Source organism: Silene latifolia, chromosome 7 (genome assembly GCF_048544455.1).
Source record: "Silene latifolia isolate original U9 population chromosome 7, ASM4854445v1, whole genome shotgun sequence".
In the NCBI taxonomy this organism is placed as follows: Eukaryota; Viridiplantae; Streptophyta; class Magnoliopsida; order Caryophyllales; family Caryophyllaceae; genus Silene; species Silene latifolia.
Window position 1 is genome coordinate 10,174,442 of NC_133532.1, and position 27,372 is coordinate 10,201,813.

The 27,372-nt window shown below is 38.0% G+C and overlaps 1 protein-coding gene across 1 annotated transcript; it reads left to right on the plus strand.

Moving 5' to 3' along the window:
• LOC141589700 (DNA-(apurinic or apyrimidinic site) endonuclease, chloroplastic-like) lies at window positions 1-26,897 on the plus strand. The gene is made up of 9 exons (XM_074410328.1): window positions 1-150; window positions 796-911; window positions 1,030-1,385; window positions 1,597-1,919; window positions 2,892-2,999; window positions 24,543-24,680; window positions 24,796-24,843; window positions 25,910-25,990; window positions 26,657-26,897. The coding sequence occupies exons 1-9, from the start codon at window positions 1-3 to the stop codon at window positions 26,870-26,872; spliced, it is 1,536 nt and encodes a 511-aa protein (XP_074266429.1). The 3' UTR covers window positions 26,873-26,897.
• The last annotated feature ends 475 nt before the right edge of the window (window positions 26,898-27,372 follow it).

Below are 27,372 nucleotides of genomic sequence, written 5' to 3' on the forward strand. Positions count from 1 at the left end.
ATGGAATATCTCTCAAGGCAAGAGGAGGACTCTGGTTCAACGTGTGAGGCGCGCTCTTTTGGGAGCGCCCTATGTTCATGTTCTACCAGATACCTGTTTCCCAGTCTGCTTAGAGTTTTGCTCTCAATATGTTTTGATATAAACCCAATGGTTAGTAGAATGCCATACACAATTATGCTTGTCTTCTGTTAAAGATTAGCCCAGCAAATTGGGCACGTGGATTTCTCGACTAAGTTAATCGTAGCTTAAAGTAATGCAATTTTGTTCAATATGCTACCTTTTATGTGGATTTCATAAATTGTGTTCATGCCACACACAATGGAGGGGATAAAGTCGTTTACTTCATAAACAAATCAAGACTGCATTCCAAAACTGACTATGAGGGGAATAACTCATTCACTTATAGATTCATGATCAAATCTTTACTTTTTCATGTGGCACACTACATAAGTTGTTCAAATGGCCGTGAGTTTTTAACATCCCTCGCATATAAGGCCTTTCGTATGCAAATGAGGGCTCATACGGTGAATCCTTCTACAGTTGCAAGGACACATAATGAACCAATAAGAGGAACAGTTCTTGCCTAGCTGCAAATATTTCGCGTAGTTTCATACTTTCATATCATCAATCCAGGTTCAAGTCATGAAACCTAATACCATTTTTAATTATAAAATAAGCCTGTGCTACATCCACAAGAAAGAGTGTCTCAAGTTGTCCCAAGACGAATTGGCAATGGGGAGGGGTAACCTCTTATTTTATAAAGTCTTCATTTCTTTTTCATTTTCTTATAATCAGCGTCATGTGACAATCAGATGGGCTAGAGTTTTTAAACACTTCTTCCCATTCCTTTCTCTAGTCAACGTTAATTTCAGTTATAGTGTCATTATTGTTTACATGGATTTCTACTCTAGGTCAAGATCCTGCTCTACCTATGTCTTCGGTTGTATTGTGAAATAGAGAAAATATGTTAATGAGTGTGTATTTATATTCAAAACTAAAGTTCCTTCTGTTACATCTGTGATGAGTCAGAAATGGTGGAGCTTCTACTCAGGGCCGTAAACAAGAGCTTGTTTCAGCGTTGAAAACTATTTTGGATAAAGAAATTGATGGTATGACTATATTTGATGGTGAACTTGGATTAAATAAGTATTGCATGGAGTTTGTTTCATATGTATTATGTCTTAAATGCCTTATTTGGGCAAGCAATACTCTTTTTGTAGATGACAAACAATCTCCTGATAAGCACCTCACAGATGAAATTGTATTGACGAAACGGCTGCCTAGCAAAAGAAATAAAAAGTCTGTTAACTCTGACATTGTGGAGGTTACTACAGATATCGAAATTGTGAAGCAGAGTACAACAGTAATAAGCAGTGATCTTTCTGGTACTGTTTTCTCCCCATCATGTTTAAGTTTGATTTACTATAATATAGTGGAGCACTTTAGTGTTGCATGCCTTTCTCTATTTACACTTGTGTCCTTTGCATGTCTGAGTTGGCTCAGCATTGCTTCTCTTTCTTATAATATGTATACATGTTTGTTTTCATTCCCAAATTCACTGGGTGTCTGGCTGTTTAACTGACATAACTATTGCAGGTAAAAAGCGATCTGTTAAGAGAAAAGTAGCTGTAGAAGCTGTTAGCATTCATGACGACGTTGCTCAAGCGGTTGATAAATCTGCCTCTGAAAAAGAGCCATGGACCATATTTGCCCACAAAAAACCACAGAAAGGATGGGGTGCTTACAATCCAAGAATAATGAGGTCACCGCCTCTAACACGTGATGCTCATTTTGTGAAGCTGATGTCTTGGAATGTAAATGGTCTGCGGGCATTATTGAAGTTAGAGAGTTTCTCTGCACTCCAGCTCGCACAAAGAGAGGATTTCGATATCTTGTGCTTGCAAGAGACGAAATTACAGGCAAGTTTAGAATTATGTTTTTGTCCATCTTTACAGCTTGATAGTTACTTCTTTTGAATAGTTTGTGGTATTTAGTGAACCTAGTGGGCCCAAGTAAATCATACTCTTGTGTGTTGAAATGATAGCAAACAATATGAAGAGGTATTTACAACCATCAATATTTTGCTCACTCTCAAATTATTATCTCTCTAGTCTCAACTGTATGTCGAAGCCCAGGAACAACTATTTGCTTCTTTTTGGTCCTATAATGCTAACTTGTGAAATCTCTCTCTAAATTTGCAAGGGACCCTAGTGTCTCATATGAATTCTATCTGTATGCACTAGCCTGCTCCAGCTGAAACTGATCTATTTATTTATATATTTATTAATTTATTTTTAATTCGAACACTTAGGACTTAAGGAGGGTGAAAAACTTAGAGGACGAAATTTGGGTATTGTTTCACGCTTTAATTAACAGCATAGGTTCAGCTTTCACCATATTACAGTGGCATCAAATTTGGAGTTAATATGTAAATGCAGATAGATATGTAATGATGCATGATAGGTAGCTAGAAAAAATCTCAAGACTCCAAAGTTATTGTCTTAAGTTCTTAACAAGGCAACTGGATTTGATAATTTGTTTTTTGGTTATTGTTATGCTATTAGTTTATTACTCTGTGTTGGTTTCTGAAGAACTGCTTTCTGCAGAACTATAACCATGTAACCCAACACCTGAAACAAATGACAGGTGCACCACTCCTTACCTGAGGCACGAATGACTGATGTTTGTTGTGAACAAGTTAGTTAGACACTTGGTTAAGACATAAAACAATATTACTTCTTTTTATTTTACTTTTCTTTGTGTCGCTTGGTATCGTATAAAGTTTGATCACTTAAACATTGCTATTGTGCATGTTTTGAGGTTAAGTTAGAATTCTAATTTGTAGGGGAATGACTAAGAGTTATCGTATGTTTTGTTGGATCTTTGACTAGGAGAAGGATGTTGAACCAGTCCAAGATCTTTTGGAAGGCTTTGAAAATAGCTTTTGGACTTGCAGTGTAGCAAAAGCTGGATACTCTGGTACAACAATTGTTTCACGGGTATGTTCCTAACGACTCTAGGAGAATATCCCATGTTGTGTACAGTGTTTTTCCTACTTTTGAATAACTCCTTTCATCCAACACTTTATTACGGGAGATTTTGAAAAAGCCGATATACCACGTATTGTCAATTTCAGAAGTATTCTTAGCTGATAAACTTTTTGAGACTATGACATTAGGCTCCGTTCTTTTGGATTAAATTAACCGGGTTGTAAAACGTCGTCGACGTTTTATAAAAAATCGTCGACGCTTTTCATAAAAAAGACGTTCATTGCCCTTACTCTCTTCAACTCTCTTCCTCTCTACCTCTTCAACTCCCTAGTCTCTTTCTCCACCAAAAACCCACCACCGAGTCCGCACACCACCGCCTTGGACGACCACCACCAGACCAGCACACCGCCGTCGACACCACGCACCATTGCAACACCTTTTTTTCTCGATTCCATTCTCGCAATCCGGTTTCTTATCTCAAGTGCAACCCGATTTTCTTCATTGTCAAATTTGTATGTTTGCTCGATTCCATTAGTTTAGTAATTGATGTTTGCTTGATTTGAATGAATTATCGTTTCATTCTCGTTCTTCTTCTTCATTCTCGTTCTTCTTCTTCTTTATTTTCCTCAATTTCGTTCTTCTTTTTTCTTCATTCTTGTTGTTGTTGTTAGTGTTTTGTTGTTGTTATTGTTGTTTGTTGTTGTTGTCGATGTAGTTGTTGTTGTTTGTTGTTGTTGTCGTCGACAGATGGACGTGAATAGTACACGTCCCTCCCCATGATGGACTTTGATATTCAAAGTCTGTCCATGGTGGACTTTGAAATTCAAAGTCCCTATCCATGACGGACTTTGAATATTCACGTCCCTGTCCATGAGGGACATTGAATGTTCACGTCCCCATCCATGGGGGACTTTGAATCTACACGTCCGTCTCCATGAGGAGGGACTTTGAGTTTCTACGTCCTAATTGACGACTACAAATATTTTCGACGGGTTTGGGCGTGTTTGTTCCATTCATCCTAATTCTATGAAGACTTAACATGTAATTCAATATATCAACTTAACATGTAATTCAATAATCATACTAATTCGATTGAAATGAAAATAGATTGTGTAATTACGTACCTCAGATTCGTTGTTAGCATTTGATGTGGATTGCTCGTTGTTTGACATTGAATCGTTGTTTTGTTGATGTGGATTGCTCGTGTAGTTCTTCAACCGAGTTAGAACATCTTTTTTTTTTTAGTGTTGTTTGCTTGGGAGAGAATTGGGTAGAAAGAGGAAGAGGAAGGGTAGAGGCGTCTTTTTTATGAAAAGCGTCGACGATTTGTTATAAAACGTCGACGACGTTTTACAACCCTCTAAATTAATTAAGTTAGGTTAGATTAAGTTAACTAAATTAATATTGATTAAACTAGTATAGATCCCGCGCATGCATGCGCGGTATATAGGGCCTTTACCTTTTAATGCATTATATATAGATTTTAAATTGACGCTTCATTAAATTTTCATATCATCCCTTTTATTTTGGTATGAAAAAAATAGTGGAAAAGTTATCAAGAGCTATGTTACTCAGACACGGGAGAGGTGTATTGTATCCGATACGTATCGGAGTATCGGATACGCAATTGTGAAAATTCAATAATACGGGAATACGGTCAAACATGTATCTTGACCAATTTTATAGTACGGATACGACACCGCATCTCTAAATATTGAAGGAGATTCATTGCCACCAGGAGTTTTTTTTACATTGTTATTATATGTTTAATTATTAATATTAATATTATATGTTAATAGCGACAAATGTATGGCAAATAGGCGTACAACAAGCACCCACGTGCAAGTTTAAATCAGAAAGTCAAAGAAAGAAAGAATAGAATTATAAAATATCATTGGTAAAAGACCAAAACGCCCCCTTTAAATGAAAACCCTAATTATTTGAGTAACATCTACAATAGTTCACAAGTCACAACTTTACAACTCTCCTTCCATGCGCCTCATCTCTTTCTCTTCGCCGGCGACTGTCCTCCAGCTGAGGCGAACTCCGGCGATGTTATCAAAGATTGGATGATTATTTATGAGCAAAGCAACAACCCAGGTAAGAGTGTCACAAATGTTCAATACCGTACCGGTGTTGTGTCCTTTTTCGGCGTGTCCGACACGTATCACGTGTCGTATTATGTATCGTGTCGTATCGACATGTGATACGCCGGTGAGGTGCCGTGTCAGAGTATCCCTGATCAAGAGAAATGAGTGAAGTCATGAAATGTGTATTTTAATGATTTTTCAAATGATTTCAATTTAAATTTTCTCAAAAAAAATTGTTTTTTTTTTCACAGAAATAATAATACTCCCTCCCATCCACTCTTTTCTTCCTTATTTCATAAAATGGATTATTCAGGTTTTCTTCCCCTTTCTTTTTTGAGAATTTTTTTTATTAATATTATACTCCTAACTCTCTCTCCACTCATCAAACCCCACTATATCATTTATTAATATTTAATTCTAATTATTCCTACCTCTCCAATAACCAAACCCCACCCATCTCCTTTATTAATATTTAATAATCCTAATTATTCATATCTCTCTCCTGATGTGGCTAAAGTCGTATTACCAAATCAAAGTAAAACTATCTCAGGACTAACAAGAATAGCTAGTGATAAGACAGGTATCGAATCCACATGGAGGCGGTGAAAGCTAAGTCTAAGAGTATTTAAGCTGTCTAGAAGTAACCGATTTCGGGGGTTTTGTTTTGAGTTGATTCTAACAAACTAATTGCAATATAAGTAAAGGATGAATAACAATATTATTAAAAGTCTAGGAATTAGGTTCACTAGGTCAATCAGTCGGGGATTATCAATCAATTACTAAATCTATCAGGTTGTTTAAGGTCATAAGATCGGTCGACTCAATTATGCCCTTTAGATCGATTCTAACATGCGGTCGCTATAATTAGATACTCTCTATTTGATTATCGCAGCCTATATCAATTCTAACCCGGTCGGCGATAGGATCGATTCGCTACACTAATTAATAACTCAGGCCTCAAGTTGATTAACTAGAAGAATCACAATAATCAAACAACAACTTTAATGATATCAATAGCAACTAATTGACTTTTCCTTTTAATTAACCTAGATCCCCTTCATCCTAGATGAGGGGATTAGCTACTCATAATTATAATAACAACAACGAATATGATTAAAGATGAAAGCATGATTAAAAGCGTAAAACAATAATTGAAGAACATAAAACAATAACGATTTAATTAATGGGGAAAGATTAGTACCATACAAAGGAGAGATTAGGGTTCTAAGAGAGTTTTCCCAGCAATATCCAAGCAAAAGTAACGTCGGTTTACAATAAAACATGAGTCTTTAATTTATAACAAAAGATTAACGTTTTAGGAAATTCCGGAAATAAACCCGTCAGAGAGGATCCTCGATCGAGTCGCAAGTGACTTACGGTCGAGATAAATGCCGATCGAGTCAAGATGACTCGATCGAGGAACTTGCTTCACAAGTTCTTTCTTCTCTTCTTTCACTTCTAGTCTTCGTGATTCCTCGTTTCCCGTGCCATGCTTCGTGTACTCTACCGTGCCGTCTCCGCTATGCTAATCTCGGCTTGATCACACTCATATTGAGTCATTTCTCGCATCAAAACACAAAATAGCGGCAGATTTACAATTCATTGAAATAAAGCATATAAATGATATAATAGGCACGAAACGGTATGAAATATGATGTAAAGGGAGCTATAAAAGTATATATGAAAGTGATACATCAAACTCCCCCAAACCAAACCTTTGCTTGTCCTCAAGCAAAGCAATCAGACCAAAACAAAGGACAACAAACACATGGTGAATGAATAACTCAGAGCAAATGTCTAGGCACATACAAGACTCAGCTGTCCATATCTATAACAAAGTAATGACCGAAGTTGTGCTAATAAAACAAATTCAAAAGCACGGGTAATAGACTCACGCAGCTCTTACTCAAGATGTGACATGATACTGATAAGTAGCATTTTAGTCGTATTTTACCCCGCATTTATACCTTATTCCGACTCGATTTTGTGTGCGTTAAATGACTTAATAGCTCATTTATTTACTAATTTATAATAATTAGTTGCATTAGTTATATTTAGTATTTAGTCGGATTTTAATAATATTAGTATTTAATAATTCGATTTTATCTATCGCGAATAAATATTTATATATTTATTAATATGTTGGCTTTATTATAAATGCTATATAAATAATGCTTTGCTTTTGTGTTATTTAATTTTGTAGGATTCGAGTTCGTGAATAAAAGAAAGGTCAAGTGAAGCGGATTGGATTAAGGCCAAGTCAAATTAAAGGGAATGATGATGAATAATAGAAAGTCAATCCTTGACTTTGTCTAGCACCACCATCAACGTCACTCCTTCACCCTCCATTATCAATCCCCTGCCATCATCACCATACATCCTAACATCCACCATTTATTCATCAACTTCATTCATATTCATCACCATCGTCATTCCCCACCACCATTTACGCCTTCCCAATCATCAATTCAGGCCATCCACGATCCCATTTCGAATTCCGTCATTAACGCAGCAACATCACCACGATGAAACTCGGAATAGGAACCCGAGTCTAGTCGAGCCCAGAATCCACCACAAGAAACCCCAATCAATCACCATTTCGAAACCCGAGTTGATGAATCACCATTAAGCAGCAGCTTGAACCCGACTCCGCTGCACCTCCATTCAACGCTGCACCTGCAAACCACCATCAAATTCGCCATCAACAACAACCCAACTCCCACCATTGCTCGACCTCCGTTCAAACAATAGCAGGAGCTTCGTCTTCTGCCACCTCCGTATCACCACGCCAACACTTCCCTACCACCGACCTTCAACAACAACGAGCAGCAGCATCAACGATCACCACCATCATCAGCAACTCAACCTCAAGTAACCACTTCTAACCTCAACAGCAGCGACAACAACCCACCTGCATCAACAGTCCAGCAACCATCTGCTCACCTTCGACAGCCACGGCGTCCACAACAATCAGTCACCATCATCAAGAACGAACTCGGAATCGAAACCGAGTTAATTAGTGACAAAACGCATCCCCAAATGTACCCGTCACGCCTACCCTACCGGCTGGGAATACACACCAATTACCCTCCATTTTCCAGGAGACTCCCAGCCGGCCTTAGCACCGGTGGCCGGCCAACCGGCTCGTGCAACGCATCAATTCATCCACACATCACTTTTGTTTTCCCAGACGGGTACCCGTCTGCCGCTCCCTCATCCCGGCTGGGAATACCATCAAATTTCCTCAAGTTTCCAGGGAGTTCCCAGCCGGTGCCATCACCGGCCGCCGGTGGGCCGGCTGGGACATCTCGTGTTGCGTTTTTCATTTGTGTTTGCTGGTTTTGTCGTTTTTGTTCCCTCAGTAAAAACAAATCCCCATTTTGTTGGTTTTTGTACGTGTCTTTAGTTTGGTGAGGGAGATTGAGATTATTGTTATTATAATTATTATTATTAGTATTACATTACTACTATTATTATTATAAAAGTAGAGTATAAATACAACATTACCTTACCTTACCTTACACATCACATCACACTACCAATTAGATAGAAATTAGTTTACCTTAGTTTTATTCTCTCTAGTCTCTCTATATTGTAACTCAAGAACCCTAATATTTCCTTTCTCATTTTTCATTCAATAAAATTTGCAATCTTTCTATAATTATTAGTTAAATTCTTCCTTTGTTTATGCAAGTTCTTCATCTCTCATTAGTATACAATTAGTTAATTGGGTTGTATTTGAAGATTAGAAGAAATTCATTCTTCCATTATTGTCCAAGATTGTTACTTTCCTCTTTGTTGGTACAATTCTCATCTTTTGTTTACATTATTTTCATTTGTTTACATTTCTTATGTTGTTTAATTGTTATTCATCAAAAGTATTAGTCTTTATCATGTTTGCAATGTTTACTTGTTTATTGTTGCAATTTGTTGATTAATTTCTCACCCATGAACATGAGTGAGTAGTCTTATCTAAGGTCATAGGGGGAATTTGGGTAATTAAGGGGATGAATTTGGGTTGTTAACCTTTTGAATTGGGTGATTATGTGGTTTCTACTCTTAATGCATTTGAAGTGTTTGTGGAAATGCCTCAATGAAAATTGGACATTTTATTAACATGTTTGGCTTACCTTGGTGCATTGTGCTATTAGATAGTTTTAGAAGTGCTTATAGATGAGTTTTAATGAAAGTTAGAACATCTCTTTGATGCATTCGATCCGTCTTGGTGCTCATGCTATTGGGTAGTCTTTATGCTTTATTTGTAGCTAGTTCATCTCGATCAAGTGACAACTTATTGAGGAGCTTAAGGTGACTAAGAAATTAGTCTTAAACCCTTGACCACCGTTATTACCCTTTTCTTGTTAGACCTTGTTTCTCCCCCTAATTGCCCTTTGTGAACCCAAAGACCTTAGCCTTCCATCAATTGAATACAATCCCATTTAGTTTAATTTAACTTGTTTGCATCTTAGTTTTAGATAAATCAACATCTTATTTTGTTTGACTAAACTAAAGACTTAAACAAACCAAGTATCTAACCCCCGCCATCTTCGTGTTCGACACCCGAATAAATACTACTTTTATTTGGTTTTATAAATTGTTTTTGATTGGGAAGTGACGGCAAATCCCGGTATATCAGATACCGAGACTCAACCAAATACCTTTCAACCTTGCAAGACCATTTTGTCGGATTCTCGCGGTTTCACTCATGCACTCATAATGGGTGAGATATATGTAAGATAGAAAGAAGTAAGACTCTCACTCAACTTATGAGATATGCATGCAATCTAATGTGATAAGAGATTCTCCTACTAATACGCATTCACGAAACAGACCAAGTACATGTATCAAGGACAGAATGGTGGTAAAGTGGCATGGGTATAGAAGTGGCTTGTGCAAAAGCACGTATGGATATGTGAGGCTCAGACGGTAGTCGCAGCGCTAGACCAATAGCCAAATCTAATAAATAAAACAAACATCCACCTGGAGAAATAATCTCAACTTTGACAACGTATGAGAGAAATGTAAAGGCTCTCCAAATGTGCATTAGACTCCAATAATTACCACACACGACCTCCTAACAAAACTGAATGAAGCAAACGTTATTCATCTTTTTTTTTTTCTTCTCTTTTCTTTCTCTTTTTTTTTTCCTTTTTTTTTTTGCTTCACAATACTTCTTTTTCAACATAAGAGGTCACACAATTGTTACAAAAAGATAGCTACTACCCACATGACAATAAAAGTCCCAACCCAACCAAAGTAGCTATAACAATAAGGCTCAAACAATCATGATCGTCCCGAAAAGGGTAGGCAAATTCTAGAATGTAGCTAAGAAATAGGATATAAAATGGCTACATGGTTCAAACGGGCTAACAAAACTGGGTGATGTAAGGCTTATTTGAACGATAAGAATCGCCTATCCACATGTACTTAATCAAATGAACGCGCAAAAGCTAAGAAACTAATGTCACACTTATGCAGTTTGATATTACATATACCACACTCATTAGCCTAAATAACAATGAGACCCGTTTATTAATGTTCCCGGCCTAGGAAGCTCTAAAGACCTCAGAAATTTAAGTGGTTTACCAACAAAATAAAGTCAAGTCTACTCGGCATAAGGCATATTGTGACGGTCAAGACTTGAGTAAAGAGCTTTGGTCATCATAGCTAACAGGTCAAAACAATGTACATGAACAACTAAATGAGACTCAAATGCAAAGACAAAGCAAATTATCATAATTGCTATACGATTCACCAAGACTCGACTCAAAATAAACAAAAATAAATAAAAGACATGTTTTTGGATTTTATAATTTTTCAATTTTTTTTTGAATTTTTGATTTTTTTTTTCACACAACAATAAATAAAAGCACACAACAGAAATAAACACACTCCCCCAAACCTAAATGTCACAGTGTCCTCATTGTGACGCCTACAGCATAGCAGTCACACAGAAATCCAGCAACCTATGGGACACAACTAACAAAGGGAAGAGGGGAAAAAGGAAATGCAATAAAGACAAAAAGAAAGATAATACCACCGTGAATGTAGCAGACCTTCCCCCTAAACCAAATTGAAAAGAGAGGGATGTAGTGACCACCGTTTGTCACTGGGCTCCGTATATCATCAATATCGCATATAAGGACATAAGCTCGGGATCGAACGATCTGCGGCCACGGCCTCTACCACGAGTGGGTCTCCGAACACGGCCTCGACCACGAGTGCCTCCGGAGCAAGCAGCAGTGGAAGTAGAAGCGAAAAGAAATCGGCCAAACGGGCCTCTCTGGGAACAAGGGATGCCGGTGTCCTCCGCAAAAACAGAAGTAGGCTGAGGGGTGTGGACGGGAGTGTAGAAAGGACGGCCTAATGTACCAAACTCGGTGCTAAACTGCCCAAACTCCGTAGGAGTCACTCCGTAAAGATGGAACACGCGGCTGTCGTCACCAGGAGTAGTGTAGTAAGAAGGTGACACACCGCGATACGCCCCCTCGAAGCCAAAGTCATAGCCTCCATCCTGTTCCCACATCCTCCTTTCTCACAAAGCAGTGTTGATGCCCGTATGCATCCTCACTTCCCGTTCAATGACGGGATCAAAATGGTAACCTGGAGCATAGCCTTGAAGTGGGATAGGGTCAAGGAGGTGGAGGAGGAGCAGGTGGAAGGAAACCGCGGATGGGTAGTGGGTGCACGTCGTCTCCGACGCCCACGGTGGTGGTAGTAGTACTAGACCCGGAAAAAAGTAATCAAAAGATCCTCGGGAATCAGATAAGTAACGGGTGGTGGCCGCACCACAACCGTACTCTCCTCGAGGGGGTCAACAACAGGCAAACGGGCGCAAGGAAGAAGCATGTATGACTCACCGCGGACCCTCCAAAAGAATGGTCCGTCCCATTCTTAATATCAAGATAAGAAATGTCATAGCGAAGGTAATCATCATCAACAAGCGGCTCATAGTCACTCATGGGCTCATATGGGTCATCACCCTCAAAGTCACAAACACCCTAGCAATCTTGGTGACAAGAGCACCACAAAATCAAGGTTCCCGCATCGCCCGATCATCCTATCAAACGCCGAACAGACAAGAGCAGGGGGAGAGAATTGGAACGTCTCCTCCCTATAAGGATTCAAGTAGCTCATAAGTATTAAGACCTCAATAGTGGAGGTCTTGCTCTTATCGGTCCTACCATACAACAAGTAACTTAAATATCTCAAAAACATACGAAGACAAACGTGTTGGACATCTAACAAAGCCATAGCAAGACGACGTCGGCATCCATATAACCAGTAAACAAAGGAAAATACCGAACAGCAGACAAACCACCAACACCATACAAGTCCCCTTCAGTATGCTTATCCAATCCCAGGATTTCAGAAATACGGCCAAAGGTTAAAGACCGTTCAACATTAAGCAAACGAAATCGATTAGGTGATCACTGGGAAATAAGTAAAAGAACTCGAAATTCAAGAGTTAGGGCGGGGTAAGATAACTCGTGGAGCGTGAAAAGACCCTGCAACCCGATTTCATTAAACATGCCAAACATAATGTCGTCTATCTTCAAAGTGCGCAAAATTTTCCTATCAACACATCGAGTGGCACTCATAGACTTGGATAATGATACACAAACCTGTCCTTCTCGTGCTTTGTCACGAAATGCGATAAATGGATAATCGCTCTAAGGAGACAATTCATCCTCCGAAGACACAATCTCCTCAGAACCACTTCGGTTGTTGAACCGGTGCTCTCCTTTCTCTAGTCCGCTTATTTCCTTGCCCGGAAGTCGACATTATCTACATAAGAGCAAGTAGAAAATTAAACTTCAATGATGTCAGAAAACAGTCCCGGTTTTGGCACTCTTGGGTCCGAAAAATCAATTTTTAAGACTCCAAATGACAATGAAAGCATCCAAAAACTTAGGGGAACATGAGTATGTATCAAATATGGAAGATTCCAAGCAATAGAATACAATTCTAACCAATTTAATGCAAAATTTCTACCCGGATTTTGAAGAACCCTAATTCCCAAATTAGCAAATTAGGCATGAATTTCAACAAGTAAGGGGCTAGAAAGCAAGGAAATAGCAATTGTATACTAGCAAGGGAAGATTTAATACAATAAACTCAAGATTTAAGCACGAAAAATCAGAATTTTCGAGACAAATAAAGACCAAATCGCGACTTACCTGAGCAGTTTAAGCAATAGAATGGAGAAAATAACCACAAGAGAATGATTCAATCAAGTAATAAGCAAGAAAGCACAAATTGTAAGTGAGTTTTGATGATGATTGTTGATGAATAAGGAGAAAATGAGTAATAGAGGAGGTAGAATGCAGGAATTATGTCGAAAAAAGAAGAAGGAAAGTGAAAGAAGTAGGAGCAATTAAACACAAAACCGGTATAAACAAAGCGCGGAACCGGGTTTATTTTGGATCCTCGATCGAGTCGCACTGCTCGATCGAGGAACCAAATTCCTGACTACCCAACTTTCGTTTTAAACTTTTTGAAATTCTTCATCGGTTCCTCGATCGAGTCGCAATGACTCGATCGAAGTGATAGGTTCCTCGATCGAGTCGCACTGACTCGATCGAGGAAGTAAATGGCTCCTTTCTTCGTCATTTGTTACTCATAACTTCAAATCCCGTCAAAATTCCTGCAAAAGACACTTGAAAGCTAATCAAGTACCCTCTCCTCGTCTCTCCAAGTTCAAAGAAACAAAAAAACAAAAGCAATACGTGAATTTAAATCCTAATTACAAACTAATAATTTACAAAATCCGAGCTGCCTCTCGGTAGCGCTGGTTTTTGCGGTCCCGCACGACCGTAATTCTTCATCAGTAAGAGGAATCAATGGGGAAGAGGTCAAGGGCCTCTATTACCCCCACAAAAGCACCTTCATAGCATGTCTTCAAGCGTTGCCCATTCACTTTGAAGGTCTTTCCTGTGTCAGAATGCAGTGTAACTGACCCAAATTTGTTCACATCGATGAATGTGAACGGTCCAGACCATCTACTCTTCAATTTACCTGGAAACAAGCGCAAACGAGAGTTAAACAAGAGAACTTTCTCACCAACATGAAATTCTCTTTGCAAGATATGCTTGTCATGCCACTTCTTCGTTCGCTCCTTGTAGACTTGAGCACTATCATAGGCATGCAGTCGAAATTCATCTAGCTCATTCAACTGCATCAGTCGTTTCTCACCCGCCAGTGAGGGATCCATATTCAGCTCTTTAATGGCCCACATAGCCTTATACTCAAGCTCCACAGGTAAATGACAAGACTTGCCATAGACAAGTCGGTAAGGTGAGGATCCAATCGGCGTTTTGAAAGCAGTACGGTAGGCCCACAAAGTATCATCGAGCTTCCGACTCCAATCCTTTCTATTCTTGCTTACTACCTTCTCCAAGATTTGTTTCAGCTCTCTGTTGGAAATTTCTACTTGTCCACTGGTTTGAGGATGATAAGCCAATCCTCTGCGGTGTGTAACGCCATATTTCTTCATGAGAGAATTGAGATGACGCTCATTGAAATGCGTGCCTCCATCACTAATCACTGCGCGAGGCACTCCAAACCGTGGAAAGATAGTTTTCTGAAACAACTTAACAACAGACTTAGCATCACAAGTGGGGGTGGCAATTGCCTCCACCCATTTAGAAACATAATCTACAGCTACTAATATGTATTGGTTCCCAAAAGATGTAGGGAACGGCCCTTGGTAATCAATGCCCCAAACATCAAAAATCTCTACTTCGGAGATTCCAGTTTGGGGCATCTCATGCCTTTGCGAGATATTGCCCGTCCTTTGACATGCATCACAAGAACGGACAAAAGTAGTAGCATCCTTAAGGATAGTAGGCCAATAAAAATCCGATTGCATTACCTTAGCAAATGTCTTAGAAGGACCATGATGACCACCATATGAAGAAGAGTGACAATGAGAAAGGATGGCACGTACCTCACCCTCTGGGATACATCGTCTGTATATACCATCGGCACACTCTCGGAACAGATAAGGATCGTCCCAGAATTACCTCTTCACATCATGCATAAATCTCTTCTTCTGCTGATAAAATAAGTCAAGAGGAAGTGTACCTCCTACCAAATAATTGGCATAATCTGCAAACCATGGGGTATTTGCAGCTACAGCTAGAAGATGGTCGTCTGGAAAAGAATCATCGATGGGCAAAATCTCTCTTCCTGAGAATCTCAATCTGGACAAATGATCTCGCAACAACATTTTTCAAGACCGGACTTATCACGGATTTCCAAATCAAATTCTTGCAATAATAAAATCCATCTAATAAGTCTAGGTTTAACCTCTTGTTTGGTTAAAAGATACTTTAAAGCTGCATGGTCAGTGTAAACAATAACTTTAGAACCAACAAGATAAGCTCTAAATTTGTCTAAAGAATAGACAACTGCAAGAAGCTCCTTCTCTGTAGTAGCATAGTTGATTTGGGCATCATCGAGAGTCTTGCTTGCATAGTAAATGGCATGTAACACCTTGTCCCTTCGTTGTCCCAAAACAGCTCCAACTGCATAGTCACTGGCATCGCACATAATCTTAAAAGGAAGGCTCCAATCCGGTGATCGGATAATAGGAGCTGAGATAAGTGCTTGTTTGATCCTGTCAAAGGCTTGAACACACTTGTCAGTAAACACAAAAGGAGCATCTTTATGAAGAAGCTGAGTTAGAGGTTGAGCAATTTTAGAAAAATCCTTTATAAAGCGGCGATAGAACCCTGCATGACCAAGAAAACTATGCACACTTTTAACATTAACCAGGTACGGGAGTTGCTCAATTACCTCAACCTTAGCTCTATCCACTTGAATGCCCTTACCTGACACCAAATGACCGAGTACCACCCCCTCAGTAACCATGAAGTGGCACTTCTCCCAGTTGAGAACAAGGTTGCTCTCCTCACAAACTACCGCAAAACTTTAGTCAAGTTTCTCAAGCAAATATCAAAATCGCACTACCATATACACTGAAATCATCCATAAAGACCTCCATGATAGACTCTATGTAATCAGAAAATATGGCCATCATACAACGCTGAAAGGTAGCAGGAGCGTTACATAAACCAAAGGGCATCCTCCTATAAGCAAATACACCATATGGACAAGTGAAAGTGGTCTTTTCCTGATCCTCAGGATGAATGGGTATCTGAAAGAAACCGGAGTAGCCGTCTAGGTAACAGAAATAACTACGACATGCTAATCTCTCTAACATTTGGTCAATGTAAGGAAGTGGGAAATGGTCCTTTTTAGTGGCCGTGTTCAACTTCCTATAGTCAATGCACATCCTCCATCCTGTGACAAGTCTAGTAGCAATCAATTCATTTTTATCATTCTTTACTACTGTAGTACCTCCCTTCTTAGGTACAACTTGGACAGAACTGACCCATTTAGAATCAGAAATAGAGAAAATAATACCAGCATCAAGTAGTTTCTGTACCTCTTTTTTTACCACCTCCTGCATTGGAGGATTTAGTCGTCTCTGACCTTGTGCACTAGGCTTGTGGCCTTCTTCCAAATGAATTCTATGCATACAAAAATCAGGACTAATACCTTTGAGATCGTCAATGCTATACTCAATTGCCTTTTTATGAGTTCGCAAAACAGTCAACAAAGCAGATAGTTGACCTTCAGTTAGGTTAGCATTGACAATCACTAGGTTCATTTCACAGTCATCAAGAAATTCATATTTGAGATGAGAGGGAAGAGGTTTTAATTCAGGTTTCTTTACCTCAGTTACCTTAGGTGTGACACCCAAACTATATACCTTCTGATGTGGGCATTCCTCTCCAGTTAGAAGCTTCTCAATTCGATGAACTGGACTCCATGAACCCGTCGATCACCGGATCGAAAACCAGGGCAATCTCCAGAGGATCCCTGTCCAAACACATAGGAAGACACTCATCAATAGTAAAATCAACAACATCTATACTATGACAAGTCTCTTCTATCATGGGGTTTTTCAATGCTTTTTCTAAGTTGAAAATAATCGTATCATCCCCCACAGCTAAGGTCAATCTCCCTTGCCTAACATCTATGACCGCCCCCGCAGTATGTAAGAATGGTCTGCCCAAGATGATAGGGATTTGGTTGTCTTCGGCCATGTCCATGACAACAAAATCAACGGGGATGAAAAATTTCCCAATTCGAACGGGAACGTCCTCTAACACACCCAATGGGTGCTTAACAGTTCTATCGGCCATCTGCAGTGTCATATTAGTAACTGTCAACGGACCCATATTTAATTTCTTACAAATAGAATACGGCATGACGCTCACACTAGCTCCTAAATCACAAAGAGCTTTACTAATATAAAGATGACCGATTTGACAAGGGATAGAAAAACTTCCTGGATCCTTCAATTTAGGTGGTGAGTTAATTGGCAACATGGCACTGCACTTTTGAGTGTAAGCAATAGTTTCCACCGCGTCAAAGGATCTCTTCCTTGTCAAAATCTCCTTCATGAATTTCGCATAAGCCGGCACTTGCGTAATTAAGTCAGTAAAAGGGACACTTACCTGTAGATTCTTCACGACCTCCATAAACTTACCGAACTGCTTATCCAACTTGGATTTTTGTTGTCGATGAGGAAAAGGTAGTGAAATAATTATGGGCTCGGCTTGCTTCTCCTTAGAAACAACTTTTGAAACACCGTCGGCTGGCAATATTGGATCCTCGATCGAGTCAGAGGTGACTCGGTCGAGCTGGGTGGATCCTCGATCGAGTCGCTTGTGACTCGGTCGATGAACCTTTTCAGGTTCAGCTTTTTCGTCTTTTTTACTTTTATCGTCAGCTCGTGTTTCAACTTCGTCAGGCTCTTTCTCATCATCACTAAGCTCCAAATTACCCAATCCTTTGGGATGCATATAAGGGGCTTCATCAATAGTAATGGGCACATCTTTCTCAAGGCTTTGTAGGTCGGGATTCACGTAAGAAGTACCGCTCCTCAGCTGAATAACATTAGCTTGCTCATGAGCTTGTTTACCTTGAGGAGGGAGACCCATGGCCTGTTTTGATGGATTTTGAAGTGCCATCTGAGCCACCTGAGTATCTAGCATCTTGTTATGGGCAATTAGCTCAGAAATTTGAGCCGTCTGCTTCTGTTGCATTGTCAAAGTTTGTTGCAAAAGATTGCGCAACTCAGCCATATCATTATTCGGAGCTTGTTGAGGAGTTTGCTGAGGAGTTTGCTGAGGAGGCTGCTGATATTGATTGTTGAACTGCTGGCCTCCTTGATTTTGCCTTTGATACCCCCCTTGTTGTTGATTACCGCGATTGTTGGGAGGGATATAAGGATTCTTTTGCGGTTGTGACTGCTGCGGGTTTTGCACATTCTGACTAGACCATTGAAAGAACCGATGTTCCTTTGTTCTTTCATTGTAAAAATTGGAGAAAGGTGTACCTTGTGCACCTTGTCTGTAAGCCTGAAAGGCAGCAACCTGCTCAAATGTGCTCATACAATCAGCTGCACCGTGACCATCCAAACCGCATCTAGCACAAGTCTCCTCTACTTGCTGACTCATAGCATGAACTCTCTCTTTGCTACCCAATGATTGGGTAGTCTTTATCTCAAAGATCTGGGCGAAATAGTCTCCACCGTGTGCGCCAAAGCACTATCAACTCCAGTACCTCGCGTGCTTCCCCTAGGATTTCCATACCTGGCGGTATGGGTAGCAATCTGATCAATCAACTTCCACGCGTCACCATCATTGGTGTTATCTTGAAACCTCCCATGAGCAGATGAATCCAAAAGGGCACGATGATCGTCAAACAACCCGTTGTAAAACTGGTTGCAAAGGAACCACTTTTGGAAACCGTGATGGGGAACCGATCGAACTAAGCGCTTGAAGCGAGTCCAAGCTTCATTCAAATCTTCAGTAGGTCCTTGCTTGAAACTAGTAATTTGATTCCTCAAAGCATTAGTCTTTTGAGGCGGGAAGTACCTCTTGTAGAAAGCAAGGGCCAAGGAATTCCAGTCTGTAACTCCCTCAGTATCCATATCCATATCTCTCAACCACTCAGCAGCTCCATCTTTCAGAGAGAAAGGAAAGAGCACTTGCTTCACCTGATCTTGTGTCACTCCAGCTGTTAATGGAATAGAACAGCAATAAGTGACAAACTTTTCCATATGAGTTGCAGGGTCCTCAGCAGCTGTCCCTCCAAACATGTTTCGTTCCACCAAATTGATGTAAGATGGCCGAATCTCGAATGTTCCATTGGTAGTAGTGGGCAGCTTGAATCCTTGTGGAATAGAAGCCAAGGTCGGCTCAGAGTGACTGGCTAAAGTAGGCATGATGGGAGCTTTGGGAATTTCAGTGATAACTGGAATGTCAGGAATAAGAATATCATAAATAGGAATTTCTTCCTCCTCCTCTTCGTAAGACCGACCGGCTGACTCAGTGGAGCTCGCCGTTTCGACGTCAAGTATACTCAAGTCTTCTACTTGACCCACTTCTTGATTAAAATATTATACTCCTAACTCTCTCTCCACTCATCAAACCCCACTATATCATTTATTAATATTTAATTCTAATTATTCCTACCTCTCCAATAACCAAACCCCACCCATCTCCTTTATTAATATTTAATAATCCTAATTATTCATATCTCTCTCCTGATGTGGCTAAAGTCGTATTACCAAATCAAAGTAAAACTATCTCAGGACTAACAAGAATAGCTAGTGATAAGACAGGTATCGAATCCACAGGGAGGCGGTGAAAGCTAAGTCTAAGAGTATTTAAGCTGTCTAGAAGTAACCGATTTCGGGGGTTTTGTTTTGAGTTGATTCTAACAAACTAATTGCAATATAAGTAAAGGATGAATAACAATATTATTAAAAGTCTAGGAATTAGGTTCACTAGGTCAATCAGTCGGGGATTATCAATCAATTACTAAATCTATCAAGTTGTTTAAGGTCATAAGATCGGTCGACTCAATTATGCCCTTTAGATCGATTCTAACATGCGGTCGCTATAATTAGATACTCTCTATTTGATTATCGCAGCCTATATCAATTCTAACCCGGTCGGCGATAGGATCGATTCGCTACACTAATTAATAACTCAGGCCTCAAGTTGATTAACTAGAAGAATCACAATAATCAAACAACAACTTTAATGATATCAATAGCAACTAATTGACTTTCCCTTTTAATTAACCTAGATCCCCTTCATCCTAGATGAGGGGATTAGCTACTCATAATTATAATAACAACAACGAATATGATTAAAGATGAAAGCATGATTAAAAGCGTAAAACAATAATTGAAGAACATAAAACAATAACGATTTAATTAATGGGGAAAGATTAGTACCATACAAAGGAGAGATTAGGGTTCTAAGAGAGTTTTCCCAGCAATATCCAAGCAAAAGTAACGTCGGTTTACAATAAAACACGAGTCTTTAATTTATAACAAAAGATTAACGTTTTAGGAAATTCCGGAAATAAACCCGTCAGAGAGGATCCTCGATCGAGTCGCAAGTGACTCGGTCGAGGACAGCTGCTCGATCGAGTCGTGATGACTCGATCGAGGAACTTGCTTCACAGGTTCTTTCTTCTCTTCTTTCACTTCTAGTCTTCGTGATTCCTCGTTTCCCGTGCCATGCTTCGTGTACTCTACCGTGCCGTCTCCGCTATGCTAATCTCAGCTTGATCACACTCATATTGAGTCATTTCTGCATCAAAACACAAAATAGCGGCAGTATCGACAATTCATTGAAATAAAGCATATAAATGATATAATAGGCACGAAACGGTATGAAATATGATGTAAAGGGAGCTATAAAAGTATATATGAAAGTGATACATCATCTCCAATTACCAAACCTACACATATCTTTATCAATATTATACTCCTCACCCTTAATCTTCGTGCCCACTTCAAATGGGAAGAAAAGAGTGGATGGGAGGGAGTATAAAATATAAATTTAATTTTTGTATACGAAGTTTGTATGTGTTAAATCATTCGCTTCTCTAGTATATAACAACAGCACTTATAAAAGATTTAGCAAATTATAATTTTTAGATTTATACCAGTTTTGTTTTTATTTTAATTAGACGATACGCAATACTCCCTCCGATTCACTGTTTTCTTCCCTATTTCCTTAAACGGATTATTCAGGTTTTCTTCCCATTTTTTATTTTGGAAACTTTTTACTTTTATTTTATTCATTCATTTCTCCTATCACCAAACCCCACCTAACTTTTACTCTTATTTTATTCATCCCTCTCTCCTATTACCATACCCCACATAACTCACAATTCCTTATTTAATTCCCAATTATTCATTCCTATCTCTAATCCACAAACTCCACCGTCTTTATTTATTCATTCTTCAACTCCCTCCTTAATTCTTGTGTCCCAAAATAAAGGGAAGAAAACACTGAATTAGAAGGAGTATCATTTAGAGTTTAGAAAATATCATAGTTATTAAAAGATTATATATTAATGAAAAAATAATAATTTATTAAAGCAAAGTTTTTTTTCCTTATTTAAGAGATTCCTTTCGGAGGGAAAAGTTTTGAGAAATTTATTCTCTTAGGGGGCGTTTGGTTAGGGATAATTAGGAAAGGGTAAGAGAATAGGGAGTGATGATTCCCTTTGTTATTGTTTGGTTAAGCAAATTAATGATACCCTTTACCCATCTATCCTATTAACAAACCTCCTAATAAGGGGGCGTTTGGTATGGGAAAGGGAAAGAGAATGAGATCAAGAAAGGGAAATAAGGGGTAAGGTATAGAATTACCTTGAATTAAACTTGTTGTTTGGTTATAATCTTGTAAGGGAATGGTTTATCCCCTTATTCCCTTTGTGGTTGTTTGGTGGTTAAAGAAATGAATCAATCTAATATTACGATTTTTTCTTCTAAACAATTTTTTTCATACGTTTTCTTGTTACGACTTTCCAACTATTTTTTCCTGTCCAATTTTTTTTCTACCACTTTTTTTGTGATTTTTTTTTGTTACTTTTTTTTTCTTTTATCTTATTCAATTTTTTTTTTTTGCTATGCAACCTTTTTCAAGTAAACATATTTTTTTTAATACAACTTTTTTTCGAGATAACTTTATTCAGCAACGCAAAATATTACTTCTTGTCCAAAACACGAAACATTGCTCCACATGACAACCATAAAAAAGTTCAAAAGTAAAAAAAATTATAAGTTCAACGTACTAGTTTTTCATAGACTCGAACATCGACATCTTTTTAAGCCAAAAGACTTTTGACATATACGCATTTCAATTTATCAGGACACTTTGAAGAAAATCATGAGCTTATTTGGTTGGGCCGTCAAGATCGGAGTTACTTCCAAAGTTTCTTCCGGAGTAGTACCTTCCAAAGCAAGTAGTACATCTAGCACTTTTTCACCCTTCTCGCTTGTTTCTTGCTCACGCTCATCAGCACGTTACTCACGTTGATCAGCTCGGGACATCACATTAGCCATGGTAGAAAGATGAGCATTCGTGTCTTTCATAAAACCTTGTAAAGAAGTTAACTTAGAATTGCTAGAATTATTAGGTTATTCTAAACTCATACCACTACCCCCAAGGTTTAGAATTTCATTCCCTTCCTTACCCATCTTTTTTTCTCCTTCACTCATAACAACGTAACTTTCAAAAAAAAAAAACCGACGTCGCCCCTGCTCAACGCCGCGTGTCAATAATTCTAGCAATTCTGAGTTAGCTTCTTTGCAAGGTTTTATGATAATATGAATGTTCATCTTTCTATCATGGCTAACGTGAGCAACGTGCTGATGAACGTGAGCAAGAAATAAGCGAGAAGGGTGAAAAAGTACTAGATGTACTACTTGTTTTGGAAGGTATTAGTCCGCAAGAAACTTTGGAAGTAACTCCGATCTTGACGGCCCAACCAAATAAGCTCATGATTTTCTTCAAAGTGTCCTGATGAATTGAAATGCGTATATGTCAAAAGTCTTTTGGCTTAAAATGATGTCGATGTTCGAGTCTATGAAAAACTAGTATGTTGAACTTATAATCTTTTTTTGCTTTTGAACTTTTGTATGGTTGTCATGTGGAACAATTTTTCGTGTTTTGGACAAGAAGTAATTGCTGAATAAAATTATCTCGAAAAAAAGTTAATAAAAAAAATATGTTTACTTGAAAAAAGTTGCATAGCAAAAGAAATATTGAATAAGATAAAAGCAAAAAAAGGGTAGAAAAAAAAAATGGACACAAAAAAATAGTTAGGAAGTCGTAACAGAAAAAACGTGTGAAAAAAATTGTTTAGAAGAAAAAATCGTAATATTAGATTGATTCATTTCTTTAACAACCACAAAGGGAATAAGGAGATAAACCATTCCCTTACAAGATCATAACCAAACAACTTAATTCAAGGTAATTCTATACCTTACTCCTTATTTCCCTTTCTTGATCTCATTCTCTTTCCCTTTCCCATACTAAACGCCCCCTTAGTATATAGGGGGATTAAGTTAAGTTTAATTAAGGTGTTGTTTGGCCTAGCTTTAGAAGTGCTTTTGTAAATGAAAAAATAGAAGTTAGGTCAAATACTATTTTTTAGGGAGTGTAAAACTACTTTTGAAAAACCATAAACTACCCATTAGGTCAGTAGAAGTAGAAGTAGCAAATTGGTGCTTTTACTTCTAATTTTTCTTTGTATTCGTAAGATTTTAGCACATGCAAAAAATAATATTTGGGTGTCTATACAAAATATTTCCAAATTTCGTCAATATAAATATCATTCAAATGATAATATTTAGGGTACATTTGATTTTTAAAAGAAAAACAAAAAAGTGCTCACTAATTGGCCAAACATATCAAACAATGAAAAACAATTTTTTTAAAAATTTGGCCAAACACCGATAAATTTTCTAAGTAGTAGTTTATGAAGAAATCCTTTTAAAAAAAATTGGCCAAACAAAATATTGCTCACTAATTACTCACTTTTTTATAACAGCAAGGCCAAACACCCCCTAAACTAAGTTAAGTTAAGTAATTTAAGGTTATTTAAGTCAATTAAGTTAATTAAGTTTTAAGTTAAGTCAAATTTAATTATGTTGACTTAAGTTAATCATGTTTGATTAAGTTCATTTCACGTCAGGTCTATTAAGCTCTCGGTAGTCGATTCAGTTCAGACGGGTTCAGTCCAAATGAACACGGCCGTAGTTGTTATCCTTCCATATATGTCCATTGCATGCTACGTTTGGAATGTTGTTCTTCTTTTACCGTCTCCACTTCTTTTATTTACGTTTGGCATGTGATGTTCTGTCTTGAGAAGTTGGTTTTACATAATGTTTTGGTTTTTGTATTCTGATTTTTCTACTCATGTTCTTGGATTGTGTATTGTTAATGTGCACTTTATTTTCACATGCTTTAATTGTGTGAAAAGAAATAGGAAAGAGAAAAATTTATGCATGCTTAAGTTGTGACCGATGCTGGGTAATTGTGTCTGCTGATTTTATTTGTTTGTCTCTCAGATAAAACCACTTTCCGTAAGATATGGCCTTGGCATACCCAACCACGATGCCGAGGGGCGTGTGGTGACTGCAGAGTTTGACTCTTTTTATTTATTGTGTGTATATGTTCCTAATTCTGGGGATGGACTAAGGAGACTGGTAATTGATTGCTTCTAATCTTCACTACCCTGGTATTCTTTAGATTAAGGAGTTTGTCATCAAAATATATATTCATTCAGAACAAGTTATTCTGAGAAGTGCTCTTTTGTTATAGTCGTACAGAACTACAGAATGGGACCCATCTCTCAGCCATTACATTAAGGTAAGAATTAATTTATTAAACTTTAAATTTTGCTGTTGGTTGGTAAATGTTTGTTGTACTCCTGACACTTTTTAAATGCTAGCGCATTACCACTGATTGGTTTTCTGTGTGTTGATAATATATTCTTCAGGGTCTACAGATGAATGAAGCGCATGAATTTCATGATTATAAATTGATAATATTATATTAGAGGCTAATGGCTTAGAAATTTATGTAGCTCTTTTGCTTTTGGGATTAAAGCTATTACGATGTTGTATCATGCTTTTATAAGTTGTTTCATTATCTTAACATGATCTAAATAGTATTTCCTTTAAAATTTTCATATTCACTTGATCAAGCATGTGTATTTTTTGGCATTAGCTTTTTATAAGTTTCCTGCACATTCTACTTCTGTTTACTTCAAGGTATCACGTCAGCTGTATTAATTTCTGCAACTTCCATCTTTTCATATCTCAATAATTGATTAGTCATTCGGACTATAAGGCTCTACCTGGGCAATTGGAAATCCTAAGGTGGAGTTTAAGGTGTTTCAGCATGGTGATATACCCACTGACCACTGTATTGTTCTGGACCTCTCACATATGGTGTCCGTTTTTTTTTTTTCCTTTTAATATGGAATAGTTACCCACCTGTTTTAGATGAGTGGATGCTCATTTTTTGTGTAGTAGTATTCATCATTTTCTTGTTGCTTAGTAGTTTCATTACCTTCATATGTTATTTTCTTATCTGCCCCTTACGGATCACTGGCTGGTATCACGTGGAGTAGTAGGACCTCAGGGGCCATTTAGTATTGCAATGGTATTTTATTGGAAGGGAAAGTAGGTGGATTGGAGAGCTGGTTTTTGCTTATAGGGCTCTCCCCAAAGATGTTTTCATAGTTACAGCTTTATGTTGCTCTATCAGTTTGCATTAGATCCTCATTTCATTTTGGGACTTTGGCTTTGTTCTTTTTATGCTTTAGATTTGCTTGCCTGCTCTGACACTGTATATATGTGGTGGAGATGTTAGATCTAAATTATCTACAGGGTGTCTACCAAAGTTATTGATTGGCGTTCGTATTATGCAGGAACTAGAAAAGTCAAAACCTGTAATATTGACTGGTGATCTGAATTGTGCACATCAAGAGATCGACATTTACAACCCTGCGGTAAGTTTGTAGCAAAATTTGGTACAATCCACTTGTTTAATATGAGTAGCTAATACCTATTTGTTATGGTCCGGATTTTGTGCGGATCATCACACTATGCCAGTTGGTTTTATATTGTTTATCTTTAGAAGTTTTGGCTTATTTTCATTTGCGATTGTTTTAACAGTTTGCCATTAAACATAATACTATGAAACAGGATAAATGGTCCTCTTTTTTCATGAAGTAGTGGAAAACCATCTAGGCTTTGTGAAGAGTCAATAAGAAATATTTTCCTTGCAATTTCAGTGAAAAGGTTGTCTAGATTCAACCATTCCATATCACCTTGGAGCGAAAGCCTTTGTTGAGGCAACAGGGTAAATATGATGAATCATGGTGGTAAACGGCAAAAATATGTGGATTAAATAGAATTGAAACTTATAAAATTATTTTGGATTATACTAAGACAAGTCAAATGCTCCAACTTACATCATTTAGCTTTTTATCCTTCAACATTGGTCATCCTGATACTATATTGCTTTAATTCTATAGTTATAACATTGAAAGGAAGTCGCTTGGCTAAAAACATGACAACATTACCTTTTTGTACATGTCCCCTTTCTTCATCTTGTTGAGAGTAGCACCTCTTCCACAATTTAAATAGTTGATTATTTGGTTTTAAATACTTAGGGAAACAAAAGAAGGGCTGGATTCACAATTGAGGAAAGGGAATCATTTGAGAACAACTTTCTATCAAAAGGATTTGTGGATACGTTTAGAAAGCAGCATCCAGATGTTGTTGGCTATACTTACTGGGGCTACCGACATGGTGGACGTAAAACTAATAGAGGTATTGATCTTATTTGCTCAATGCATAATCAGTGCATCTATGGATTGAACTATTGAAGTGGTCATATTGGTCTATGCGGTCATTTACTTGGAAGTGTGTAGGGCCTTGATGCTTTGTAGCGTCGCGTGCCTCTTAAATATGTTCTGCGTTTTTGAAATTTAAGCAGAGTTGTAGTTTATCATATGTTCCTTTTCTGTGTCTGCATTCAATTTTGTAAAGAAGGAAACAAAATAAGAAGAGAGACTACTAACATGGTGGAAGCAATTAGTCTTTAGAGAGACTGTCACATTAATATAATGCGACTCCAGCCCATAAAACTAAGAAGCCTACCCATATACCCATTAACCAAAAAATAAAATCAAGGATAATCTTAGGAGTCTTTTCACAAGACCTGTAAAAAGTTGACTTATTATATTGTAATGATAAAATAATGAAATTTAATGTGATACAATGTTTTCCTTAACGTACATAACTAGGTGTGGAGGGAGTCGCATGCCTAATTTTGATGCTGATGTGTTTCGAACCAAGTCCTGTCACCCTTAATGACTTTTCTAGT

Bases quoted from the DNA above. Each gene is read 5' to 3' on its own strand.
- LOC141589700 (XM_074410328.1), top strand. From the start codon at position 1: ATGGAATATCTCTCAAGGCAAGAGGAGGACTCTGGTTCAACGTGTGAG. The intron at 24,844-25,909 runs GTAAGAATTAAT...CGTATTATGCAG, and splicing joins CTCTCAGCCATTACATTAAG to GAACTAGAAAAGTCAAAACC. The intron at 25,991-26,656 runs GTAAGTTTGTAG...TTAAATACTTAG, and splicing joins TCGACATTTACAACCCTGCG to GGAAACAAAAGAAGGGCTGG.